This window comes from Macaca nemestrina, chromosome 16 (genome assembly GCF_043159975.1).
Source record: "Macaca nemestrina isolate mMacNem1 chromosome 16, mMacNem.hap1, whole genome shotgun sequence".
In the NCBI taxonomy this organism is placed as follows: Eukaryota; Metazoa; Chordata; class Mammalia; order Primates; family Cercopithecidae; genus Macaca; species Macaca nemestrina.
Genome location: NC_092140.1, coordinates 92645422 through 92658168, shown reverse-complemented (window position 1 = coordinate 92658168; position 12747 = coordinate 92645422). Strand labels below are relative to the sequence as shown.

Below are 12747 nucleotides of genomic sequence, written 5' to 3'. Positions count from 1 at the left end.
TCTACTAAAAATAAAAAATTAGCTGGGTGTGGTGGTGCACGCCTGTAATCCCAGCTTCTCTGGAGGCTGAGGCAGGAGAATCACTTGAATCCAGGAGGCAGAGGTTGCGGTGACCTGAGATCATACCACTGCACTCCAGCCTGGGCGATGGAGGGAGACTTTGTCTCAAAAAATAGAAAATAAATTTAAAAATATAAATATAGATAAATATATACCTGTCTCTTTTTCCTCTTTCAATTTTTCTGTAATGAACATTTGTTGCCTTATAACCAGAAAAAAGGTAGAACAATTTCCAACTCGAGTATTGCAGAAAAAGCAGCAAATGTAACTTGGAGGTGGTTACTCACTGTCTGGCATTAGCCATTAACACAAGCAATAGTTAAATATTTATCAGTCAGAGACTTGCACAGTGGCTCAGTGGTGAGACAGTGGACTAAAAATTCAGGTGGTAATAGTCCTATTATGCTCATATTTCTGGATGATTCTGTCAAAGCACAAATGACTTCATTTCTACATTTCTGTGTTCTAATCCTACTAGATTTCAGTTTGAATGCCTAGAGTAAAAATTTATATCATTTAATTATTAATAGAGATATAAATTAAAGCTCTTTTGTTATTGGTACATGAAACTGACTCTGATTTTTATTTTCAATGTTAAGCACATTACTAGGCATCAGGCGTCTAGTAATTGGTAGGTGAGTGAATGGCTTTTTCCCGTCCGGTTGACCCACGGAATAAACAAAGATGCGTCTAACTCAAGCCAAATTGTTCCACAACACTGAAAGTCTGCAGTACTTCAGAATATAGGCTGGTGGTATTAATAATAATTATAAGAAACATTTCATTAAAAAAGGATGCAGAAGATATATGGGAATCAGAAAAATCATCAAATAATTGGCTAGCGAGCTGCTGATTATAATAAAAGCATAATGCTTCTAAAATTATCAAGTTTACAATAAAATTAATATTATAATTATTAATTTCTAAGATAAATCAAATTATATATTTGTAAAAAAGTGATTGAAGTAATATTTGATGGTCCCTCATCTTGGACCAATTGCCTACACATCCCATTTGCTAAAACTAGCATTTATTGGTATAGCTATTCCATTTTATAGAAATATCTAAAAAATTGGAATGTTAAGCAATTGTTAAAGATCCTGGGCAAGGTAGGAGTTTCACATAAAAGTGTGAATATTTTAAAGAACTGGGTATTCTTTCTTTTTGGCAAAGGCACAGAGAATAACAGCAAAGTGATAGTGTGAGAGCTTGAAGGGCACCTGGAGGTTATCTAGAACCACCTTCCATTCTGCAGATGAGTCCTTTCAGGCCTACAGGAAAAAGGGACTGGCCCAAAGTCAATCAAAGAGGCAGGGACAAAGACTGGGCCAGGGTGGAGCCTTCTGGTGACTCCAAGCAGAGGGATTTCTGTTACGAAATCCCACGCAAAATCCCTGGGAAAACTGTTCAGAGTTTTAGAACTGCAGAATGTTGAAGCTGGGAAAAAACAGCTGAATCCTGTTACATTAGCTGTGAGGTAACATGAGGAAACTCCAAAGGAAGACCAGAAAATCCTTACTAAAACCTAGAAGAGTGCCCAATTCATTGGCCTGTAAGCCCATCTCCTCCTTCCTCCTCCGTGGGCACTGCTCTCAGGTCCCACAAACCTTTCAGTAGAAGTCCAGCACTTCCCCACTCAGAACTATGTTTTGGTCCTTTCCTAAGATACACTCTCTTTTTCTCTTTCTGGCCTATTCTACTGCTCCAGCCTCATTCTAAGTGTTACTTCCTCAAAAGATCTTCCCTGACTTCCTTGAATAGGTGGGTGGGTCCTCTAGAAATCTTGTTATAAACATTGAAATAAATAACTTTAATATGTGTGGTAGTAGAGACCTGTATTTTTGTTGGATTCACTTTGAATTAATCTTTTAAAAAATTGTTTACTTACCTTTCATTTTTATCAAAGTAAAAAGAGTCAAAAGTTTCCACAAGGCTTGTTGTAAAAAATGACATCCTCTGTCCCTGGTCTCTGTCCTGACACTCCAGGTCTGCTTCCCAGAGAAAACACATTTTATTTATTTATTTATTTATTTTTATTTTTTATTTTTTAAGACGGAGTCTTACTCTGTTGCCCAGGCTGGAGTGCAGTGGCATGATCTTGGCTCACTGCAACCTCTGCCTCCTGAGTTTAAGCGATTCTCCTGCCTCAGCCTCCTGAGTAACTCAGCTGGGATTACAGACACGTGCCACCATGCCTGGCTAATTTTTATGTATTTAGTAGAGACGGGGTTTCACCATGTTGGTCAGGCTGGTCTCAAACTCCTGACCTCATGATCCACCCGTCTCGGCCTCCCGAAGTGCTAGGATTACAGATGTGAGCCACTGTGCCCAGCTGATAATATTTACATTATTTGGATTATGTAAATATTATTCACAGTTGAGCCACATAATATAAAGCTATAAAATTTCCTTTCTTGTGTATTATATATTTCTTATGTAGTCAGCCCTCCATATATCCCAGTTCCACATCCACAGATTCAACCCAACATACATTAAAAACATTCAGAAAACAACAACAAAAAATAACAAACCAACAATAAATAATACAAATAAAAAACAATATGTATAACAATTATTTACGTAGCATTTTCTTTGCATACTTATTGTAAGTAATTTAGAATAATTTAAAGTATAAAAGACAATGTGTGTAGACTATATGGAGATACTACATCATTTTATATGAGGAATTTGAGCATCCATGGATTTGGGGATCTGCAGAGTTTTTGGAATCAATTCCTCGTGAATACAGAGGAGCAACTCTGTGTACCTTGTATGTATTCTACTATTAGTAATTGTCTCGTTTCATCTTTGACTTAGTGTTTAACACACATCTTGCTAATTTATTACTAAATTCTTTTCTATAGGAGTAAATCTCATCTCAGTATGTGCAAGGTTATCAGGTATTAATTTTATCTTCTTGAAGACAGCAATCCTTCTGCTTCTGCTTGGACTGGTGGTTTTCCAAGCTTGTTCTGTCTCTGTCACCTGGGTCATCCTCTCACTTTGCTCCACTGTGGGATCTCCCGTGTTCAAGATTTGTCTCTCACAGACCATAGATTAGTCATATTTCAAACATCAAGATGATAATAACATCAGTAATGAGAGAAACAAAGCCCCAAAGGAATAAAGGCCCTGTCTTTTTACCCCTAGGATATGTAATCACATTTTGTGTTTTTAAAGTTTTAATTGTTTTTTTCATGCCATTTCACTTAAAATAAAATTTCCTTTTAAATGTCTATGAACGAGTATTTTCAGTTTTAACATATTACCTTTTAAGAAGGTAGCAGGGGTAACTGAAGATGTGTTAAGTATATATCACAGTTAAATCATACAGAAAGTAGAGTTTTCTTTTGTTTTTTTTTGTTTTGTTTTTTTAGAATTGTAGTTGCATATATAAAAGCCTAAGTAAAATAGGTGGTTTGTAATATGCTCAAGTGAAACAATTAATATTTTATGATTCTGAAGATCAACAAGGTGAAATCCACAAAGTTCAGACATGGACTTAACTCCCTGTAACTAGCCATCCCAAACAGAATCTCAGCCAAGATTTTGGCAATATTAACAAGCTGATTCTAACATTTATATGAAAATGCAGATGACAAAAACTGGCAAAGAAAATCTTGAATAAGAATAAAAGTCAGACTGGCCGGGCACGGTGGCTCAAGCCTGAAATCCCAGCACTTTGGGAGGCCGAGATGGGTGGATCACGAGGTCAGGAGATCGAGACCATCCTGGCTAACACGGTGAAACCCCGTCTCTACTAAAAAATACAAAAAACTAGCCGGGTGAGGTGGCGGGCGCCTGTAGTCCCAGCTACTCGGGAGGCTGAGGCAGGAGAATGGCATAAACCCGGGAGGTGGAGCTTGCAGTGAGCTGATATCCTGCCACTGCACTCTAGCCTGGGCGACAGAGCAAGACTCTGCCTCAAAAAAAAAAAAAAAAAAAGAATAAAAGTCAGACTACCAGAAACCAAGACCTATTATAAGGCTATAGTAATCAAGACAGTGTGGTACCTATGCATAGATAAACAAATAGATTGATGGAACAAAACAGGGAGTTCAGCAACAAATCTACACATATAAGGTCACATGCTTTATGACAAGGTGACCCTACAGTACAGTGGATAAAGGTCTTTTTAATAAACAGTGCTGGTGTAACTGGATATCCACATGGAAAAAAAATGTATCTTGACCTTTTAGACTTTTTTGTATGGTGGCATACAAAAAAATGAATTCCAGTGGATTTAAAATCCAAATGTGAGAGCAAAACCATAAAACTTAAAGAAAAACTTACAGAAGAACATTGTCAAGACTTTGAAGATTTTTTAACACAGTATGAGCCGAACTATATTAAAATTAAGAGCTTCTATTTATTAAAAGACACCATTAACAGTGATTAAAACCAAGCTACATGTAGGAAAAAGATATTTAAAATACATGTATAAAAAGGAAACAAATCAATAAGAAAAAGATAAACAATCTAGTAAAAATAGGCAAAAATATTTGAATAGGCACTTTACAAAAGAGTATTCTAATCATTAATAAGTCTATAAGATGCTCAACATCATTAATCATTAGGGAAATTAAAATCATAATGAGATTGATTCCTCTATAAACCCACCAGAATGACTAAAACTTAAAAAGGTTGTTGGTTGTTGAAGATGTGGAGAAATTGGAATTTTTTTGCATTGCTGGTGGGAATGTAAAGTGGTGCAGCCGCTGTGGAAAATGGTATAGCAGTTACTCAAAAAATTAAACTTACAATTACTATATGATTGCCAGGCGTGGTGGCTCACTCTTGTAATCCCAGCACTTCGGGAGGCTGAGGCAGGTGGATTGCCTGAGCTCAGGAGTTCAAGACTAGCCTGGTCAACACGGTGAAACCCTGTCTCTACTAAAAATACAAAAAATTAGCTGGGCGTGGTGGTGCATACCTGCAATCCTAGCTACTTGGGAGGTTGACGTGGGAGGATCGCTTGAACCCAGGAGGTGGAGGTTGCAGTGATCCGAGATCACATCACTGCACTCCAGCCTGGGCCACAGAGTGGTACTCCATCTCAAGCAAAAAAAAAAGAGCTAAGATACTTGAGGGCCAGAGTCATTAAACATTAAAGTGATTGCAGCTGTAGTTTACCAACCCCAAGGACTTTACTTCCTCTGTAGCAATTTCTCATGTCCCATATATTCAAGAGTCTGGAGTAAAATTGCTAGATAAAATACAGGGCACTGGTTAGATTTGAATTTCAGATAAACACTGAGTTTTTTCTCATATAAGTATGTCCCTGGCAGTATTTATTACAATTTCAAATATTGTCAGAGACATACTTATACGAGAAAAATATCATTTGTAATAAATTTTGCCAGACATATGAAAAAGCTATCTGAAATTCAAATTTAACTGGACTTCCTGGGCCCACCACACTATTTCTCCTTCTTCAGAACCCCCAACAACATTGAAGCACATGTCTTCAGCCTCTACCGTCAACCACTCCTCCTTATTGAAGTTGTCTGTCATGCTTATATGGTAACTCTTGCCAAATCATTGATCATTCTAGCACTTGGTCCTTCTCTTTCTTCCGCTCAGTACTTATTTCCAGTATCATTCTTTATGATTATGATATCCACATAGACCACAATTCAGTATCTCTGCTTCTGATTTCCTTTACGTTCTCATTTCAAACACTTCCTCCATTTCAATTCAAATGGAGAGAAGCATAAAGAAGATGAAGCTTTTTTGCAATATTAAATAGGGTGGTCAGGGAACCCTCAGTGAGGAGACAATACTTGAGCCAACATCCTGAAGGAAATGAGGGGCTCAACTCTGCTGACTCTGGAGAAACATAGTCCAGGAAGAGGAAACAGTAATTACCAAGGCCCTGAGGCAGAAGCCTTCCAGGCTTATTATAGAAAGTTTCTCGAGAACAGGGATTAAATCTTACACTTGGTGATGTGGATAATACCTTGCCTGCAGGAGTAATTCATGTAATATGACGATTCATAGAAAAGCATGATAAATTCTTGATTAGTAAATGAGTAAGAGGTACTTTGGTGAAAGGTCATTAAGTATATTTGGAAATCATTTCCTGCCTGTAAGACCTTGCAATCAAATGGCAAGACTTAGGGTTCTCAACAATACACAAAATAAAAGCATAAATTAAATAAGGAATTAATATTATGTACAATGAGTAAAGTGCATTTTGAGAGGCACTATTTGAAGAGAACTTCAAAATTTGCATATGAACTTCATATGCAGAATATTTTCTGAGGGGTTCAGATCCTTCTACACATTTTAATTGGAGGGCTTTCAAACATTCTAGGCTTAGAATGCATATTAACCTCATGTCTTCTCCCCTACAGGCCACATCTCGGTAGTTTTTCCATGCTCTTGATTCTTTTGCTTCTAATTCAATAAGAATATTGAGGAATAGAGGTAACAAAGGATAGTGAAGATCAGACATTTTTAAGCGATTTATCCATTGAAGCTTTATTGGGTACCTGCCAAGTGAGTGAAACCCTGAGATGTATATTTAGTGCCGAAAACTGAGTTCCACACCTAGCAGATATTCAGTAAATTTTTGTTTAATGAATTAAGTGAATGAGAGAATGAATAAATGAAAGGAAGTGTCTTCTCTGAGGTATCCGGATGTAACGCCAAGAGGGTCAGAACCACATTTTCAATTCGCCTGATAATTTATACAATATAATAGAGGGTGCGAACAAAGAGAAAACAAAGCAGTGAATTTCAGAACTACAAGGCACCGACGCGGCGGCTGATTTTGTCTGCACACGGCCCCCGTAGCCTTTGCGTCTTAAATCATTTACGCAGCCGCGACCGGTAGTGACGTCACGAGATTTGGCGGTCGCGGGAAAACTTGTCTCTGTGTTTGGGGGAAGACGCGCGCTAGCGCGGGACTTTCAAGCGTAGGTCCCCGGGAAGTCGAGCTGCCATGAGCCTCTGGGTGGACAAGTATCGGCCCTGCTCCTTGGGACGGCTGGACTATCACAAGGAGCAGGCGACCCAGCTGCGCAACCTGGTGAGTCCGCGGGGGCCGGGAGCATGGGAGAGCGGAGGCCCCCTGGCTCGGGGTTTTGCACTCCCCTGAGGAGCAGTGCTTCTTCCTCCTGCATTGGAAGGTGATAAGTACTATAGAGAAAAATAACAAAGGGAAGGGGGAAAAGGTGTGGGAGGCCGGCTTGTATTTTTAAACAAGAAAAGCTCCTCTGAGAAGTGGCATCTGAGCCGAGACTTGAAGGAAATTGAAAAGTCGTAAATACAGAAATCCGAGCGAAGAGTGGAACAGGTAGGAGGAGACAGCATGTGCAAAATTCCCGGGCAGGAATATGCGCAGCATATTCTAAGAAACTCAGGAGGCTGGTGTAGCCGATAATGGTGAACCAGCGGGAAGGGTAATGGGAGTTGGGGGTGCAGACTTAGTAAGTCTCAGAATAAGATGGGAAGCCGTTGGAACATTTTAAGCATAGGTGACACCATGAGATTTGCTTTCTAACTGGCTTAAGATTTCTCGATGTCAGTGTTGTCATTGACAGGTAAAGTGTTGTAAATATGTATTTACTCCAAAGATCATAAAATTCTCAAATAAATTGTACTAGGACGTTCCTGAGATTAGTGTTTTTTTTTGTTTTTTTTTTTTTTTTTTTTTTTTTTTTGAGATGGAGTTTCCCTCTTGTCGCCCAGGCTAGAGTGCAATGGCGTGATCTCGGCTCACTGCAACCTCTGCCTCCCTGGTTCAAGAGATTCTCCTGCCTCAGCCTCCGGAGTAACTGAGATTACAGGCGCCCGCCACCACGCCCGGCTAATTTTTGTATTTTTTAGTAGAGACGGGGTTTCACTACGTTGGCCAGGCTGGTCTCGAACTCCTGACCTCAGGTGATCCACCTGCCTCGGCCTGCCAAAGTGCTGAGCTTACAGGCGTGAGCCACCGTGCCTGGCTGAGATTAGTGCTTTATGAAAGATTCCCTCCCCTCTATCCTGATGCCTCTTTGTCTGTTGTAGTTGATAAAAGTGTCTAATGGCAATATTTTGTGAGGAACGAACTGAATCTTTCAGGGAGTAGAGAGTGAAGAAGGATCTTTAGGAGACTAAGTTATTTAGTGTCTGTGGAAGACATTTGTTTACTCCTATTAAGGACCGCAGATTAATATACGATGCTGTTGAAATGTTTTTGCCCAATACCCTGGTTTTCCCTTACCGACCTTTCTTACAGATACTATTTAATTGTTAAGTGCTTCTTAAAAATAAGAAATAATAAGAAATGACTGTACATATGAAAGTCATTAGTTGATAGTGTTGCGAGATTGATCTTTAATTATTCATACTGCATGTATACTAATTTAAAGTAAATTGATTATGGCAGTATCCATAATTTATAGACAAATTACATTTTCCATCAATAGCTTTGTCTTCAGTTTTCCTAGTCATAGAATACATTTTATTTTCCGTGGCCACTTTTTGTTGTACAGAATTTGGAATGTATATTTTGGACATCAATTTTATATAATGATCTTAAGTGTTAAATTTGCTTTTAAGAAATGTTCACCTGTTTACTCTTTTATTTGCAGCTTAATCAAACTATGAAACATTTAAAGCATAATCCTTATTTTTGGTTAGATTGAAGTTTAAAAAACAAAGGCAGTAAGTGTCTATGGGACACCTACCATTTTCCAGGCACTGTATTAGATTGATAGTTTTTTTCCTTGAGACTTTTCTGTGACAGAGATGGATGAGTTTACAAGGTATTAAAATTCATTGCAATAAGCGCTTCTCTTAAGATACGTATTCCATTTTTTCAATAATGGTTATTTACAGAACTTTGCCTTAAAAGATTTTATGTGCCTGAGGCTAAGGTCTGTCACCCACTCATCTTTATAGCCTTCGTAGCACTGGTTCCCAAACCAGACTGATCATCAGAAACACCTGAAAAGCTTTTGCAACACTCATCATCAGCAGATACGGTTAGTGCCCTACCCAGTCCTCTTGCTTTTAAGTGCACACAGACTGACTTCTGACTTCTAACTTTGTAGATCTGTACTTTGCCTGAGGGCTTTTCTCTCTGTGACACCCATAAACAGATTTGAAATGCCTGAAGTTAATGCTCTTTCATTTCCCCCATCCACTTTCCTAAGCAGGCTTCAAGAAAGAACTAATCAGAGATAATCATATTGCAGCTTCCCCACCCCCTGGGTAGGTTGACACTCTGGTGGGTGTTTATGTTGGCTTTAAGAGTTTCCCTAGCAGGATCAAACACAGATACCTAGAGGCATTCAACTTGAAAACACACTCTTTAGTGGCTGGCTGCCTTCCTTTCCTCTCCTATGAAGTTTTCCTTTATCTCACAAGTAACCTCCCAAAGGAACCAAATACACTGAATTGTTATCACAGGGACTGTTTCTAATAGTCCAAACTAAGAAAGGCCTGAATCTCAGAGTTACAGAATCGTAATCTCATGGATGATACGGTCTATTCATTAGTCAGTCCTTTATTTAAAAAGTTTTCTAGGTGCTTCTGATAGCCAGGTTTAGGAGTTCCTGCTTTCTAGCATTTAGTTTTGTGTCTTGCATGTGCTGTGTCATGTATGTAAGTTATGCAAAATTAGTGCCAGGCGAATAGTAAACATTTCAGAATATATATACATATATATGATACACAATATTTTGTTTATCTACCCATGAAACTCCAAGTTTTACACATATATAAAAACTTGGGTATATCTACCCATGAACTTGGAGTTTCATGGGTAGATACATAAAATATTTGATACTTAAAAAGTAGTTTGGTTCTACCTAGAGCAATTCAGTTTGACTAGGGAAAAACGCCTTGTTCTTTTTTTTCAGGTGCAGTGTGGCGACTTTCCTCATCTGTTAGTGTATGGACCATCAGGTGCTGGAAAAAAGACAAGAATTATGTGTATTCTACGTGAACTTTATGGTGTTGGAGTGGAAAAATTGAGAATTGAACATCAGACCATCACAGTAAGCATTTCACTTTGAGGCCCTGAAAGTGATTTATAGCAGGGACTTTCAGTCTTGGTCATGTATGCCCCCAACCCAATTGCTTCCTAATGTATAATTTAAATAAGAATTTCACAGGTAGTCTTGGGGCACAGGATTTGAGAGGTACTGATTTATAGACCTGTTATAACCAGAGCAAAGCCATTTATGTTAGATAGGAAATAAGAGCAACAGAGGGTTTGGGGTAAAATGTAGAGGGTGAGATTAATTTCAGATTGCCTAAGAAGACAATGTTTTAGCTGGAATTAGAACTCAGGTTTCCAAACTTCATTTTTCTGAGAGCAGTAATGGGGATGGAAAGAAAGAGAATCATTTTGACAAAAATGTTAAACATGGTATCAAGTGACTTGTTAAAGAGTGGGCAACTGACTGACTGGGAAAGGAGGCCTGAAACTCTGGGATGTTGAGAGGCTTCCTATGATCTTGCCCTTGCTAAGATGTCCAGCTTCATACCATGTAGCGCATTTTTATGCTTTTCCATTATAGATGATGTTTAAAATCTAGCTGAAATGTATCCTTCTTTTTCCTACCCCATTAGAATTAACTTTTCTTCTACAACTTGTAGTTTATACTTTTAATAGTACTTACTTTGTTTTGCTTTGGTTGTAGTAGTTTATACATCTACTTTGACAAGATTGTATTTGTTTTGACTATATGTCAAGAACATATATTCATTTTCATATTCTCTGGTAGAATGTCTTTACATATTAGGCATTGAAAAAATCATATGCTGAGTGTGGATGGCAGTGCTATAAACAGAATCTTCAGGAAGGTAACTGGATTTTAGGCTAGTGTTGATTAGCATGTATTTGGATACATTGAGTTTGAGATGCTGGTTGTATGTTGTGGTGGAAATTCTTATATAGGGACAAATTTAACAAAAATGGTGTGAGATCTGTCAGAAGAAACTAGTATCTTATAGAGAGACAATAAACAGCCAATCAAATGGAATGTTGCAGCATGTTCCCAGATGGAAGGCTTAATAATTTAAATGATCTGTTTGCCCCAGGTGACACTATAAATTTCTACGAAATTCTAATTAAAATTCAAGTGGTTGTTATAATTGTATGAAATGATCTTAAAGTCCATCCATATGGAACAGTACATTTCTAAGACTAGCTAAAGTAATTATGAAAAAAGACTAGTGAAGTAGGGCTTGTGTTACCAGGTAGTAAATCATACTGTATGATTATTGTAAATAAAATAGTATTATATTGGCATGAAAATAGACTAAGTGAAAATGGAAAGAGAGCTTAGAAATGTGATAGAGGTCTATTTCAAATCAGTGGAAGAGGATGAGCCAACAGAGTGTGTCATCATAACTAGTTATCTATCCAGAGAAAACAAAGTTGAGTCCCTATGACATAACAATTTAGAGAGACAAATTCCAGATGAATTAAAGACTTAAATGTTACAATGAAACACTAAATATCTTAGAGTAAAATTTTTTAGACTATATGAATTGCTCATGGGTAAATAAAACCTTTTATAGGAAAACATGAAAACTGTAGAAGAAAAGTAGACACCTGGATATATGAATTTGAAAAATTGCGACCGGGCGCGGTGGCTCACGCCTGTAATCCCAGCACTTTGGGAGGACGAGGCGGGCAGATCACGAGGTCAGGAGGTCGAGACCATCCTGGCTAACACAGTGAAACCCCGTCTCTACTAAAAATGCAAAAAATTAGCCGGGCGTGGCAGCGGGCACCTGTAGTCCCAGCTACTTGGGAGGCTGAGGCAGGAGAATGGCGGGAACCCGGGAGGCGGAGCTTGCAGTGAGCCGAGATCGGGCCATTGCACTCCAGCCTGGGTGACTGAGCTAGACTCCGTCTCAAAAAAAAAAAAAAAAAAAAAAAAATTGCTATGGCAGAAATTATACATAAAATCAATAGAAAAAGTAAAGATTGTTACAAAATATTTGAAAGGAATGTATAAATAAGAGATTTTTGCAAATTGGCAACAGAAAGACAATCTGGTAGAAAACTGAATAATAGATTCTTTTGTAACAAATAGTCACAGGAGAAAAATGTAAGTGGCAGTAAACACATGTAAGGATGTTTGACCTTTGTGATAGTCAAGCAGTGTGAGTCTATTATATACCCACCAAACTGGAAAATTGGAAGGCATGATAAAACCTACTGTAGATGGGGAATGTTGGGGAAGAGAGTTGCCAGTGGAAAAGTGAATCGTTAGACCGTTTTATGAAGCAGACTGGTCAATACGTACACACACATATGTATTATATTAAAGTTAGAAAACACATTCCCTTCAATCCCCAAAACTGGGAATCTCTTACATAGAAATGAAAGCAGTATATGTACACATATGTTAATTGTGGAATTGTTTGATTTCAGAAAACAAAATGTCCATCAGTGTGACCAGCTTTGGAATATCCATGCCATAGGTTGGTGTGTGACTATAACACTGTGCTAGTTAATCTGAGAGGATTGCCAAGATATATTAAGTAGGAAAAGCAAAACACAGAGACTTGTGTATGATTTCCTTTTTTTTAATTTTTATTTTTTTTACAAGAAATTGACACTCCATGAAAATATATTCGTGTATGTTTATTTTTGTGTTAACATGGAAAAGACTCAAAGGAACAGATCGTTTGCAATGATCTGTGTTTCAAATGGTATACAGATTTGGTTTGGGGATT

The 12747-nt window shown here is 38.0% G+C and overlaps 1 protein-coding gene across 9 annotated transcripts in view; it reads left to right on the top strand.

Annotated features, from left to right (window-relative positions):
• Positions 1 to 6908: 6908 nt before the first annotated feature.
• Positions 6909 to 12747, top strand: part of LOC105486013 (replication factor C subunit 3) — a 701449-nt gene continuing 695610 nt past the window's right edge. For 7 of the 9 annotated variants that reach the window (XR_011615047.1, XR_011615048.1, XR_011615049.1 and 4 more), the window contains exons 1-2: positions 6910 to 7093; positions 9912 to 10049. Coding sequence is in view for 6 of the 9 variants with exons in the window: in XM_071081652.1 (XP_070937753.1) it covers positions 7007 to 7093; positions 9912 to 10049 (225 nt within the window). In the remaining 3 variants the exon portion in view is untranslated. Of the gene's footprint in view, positions 7094 to 9911; positions 10050 to 12747 lie in introns of all 9 variants that reach the window. The other 2 variants (XM_071081649.1, XM_011748652.2) reach the window with 2 other exon arrangements.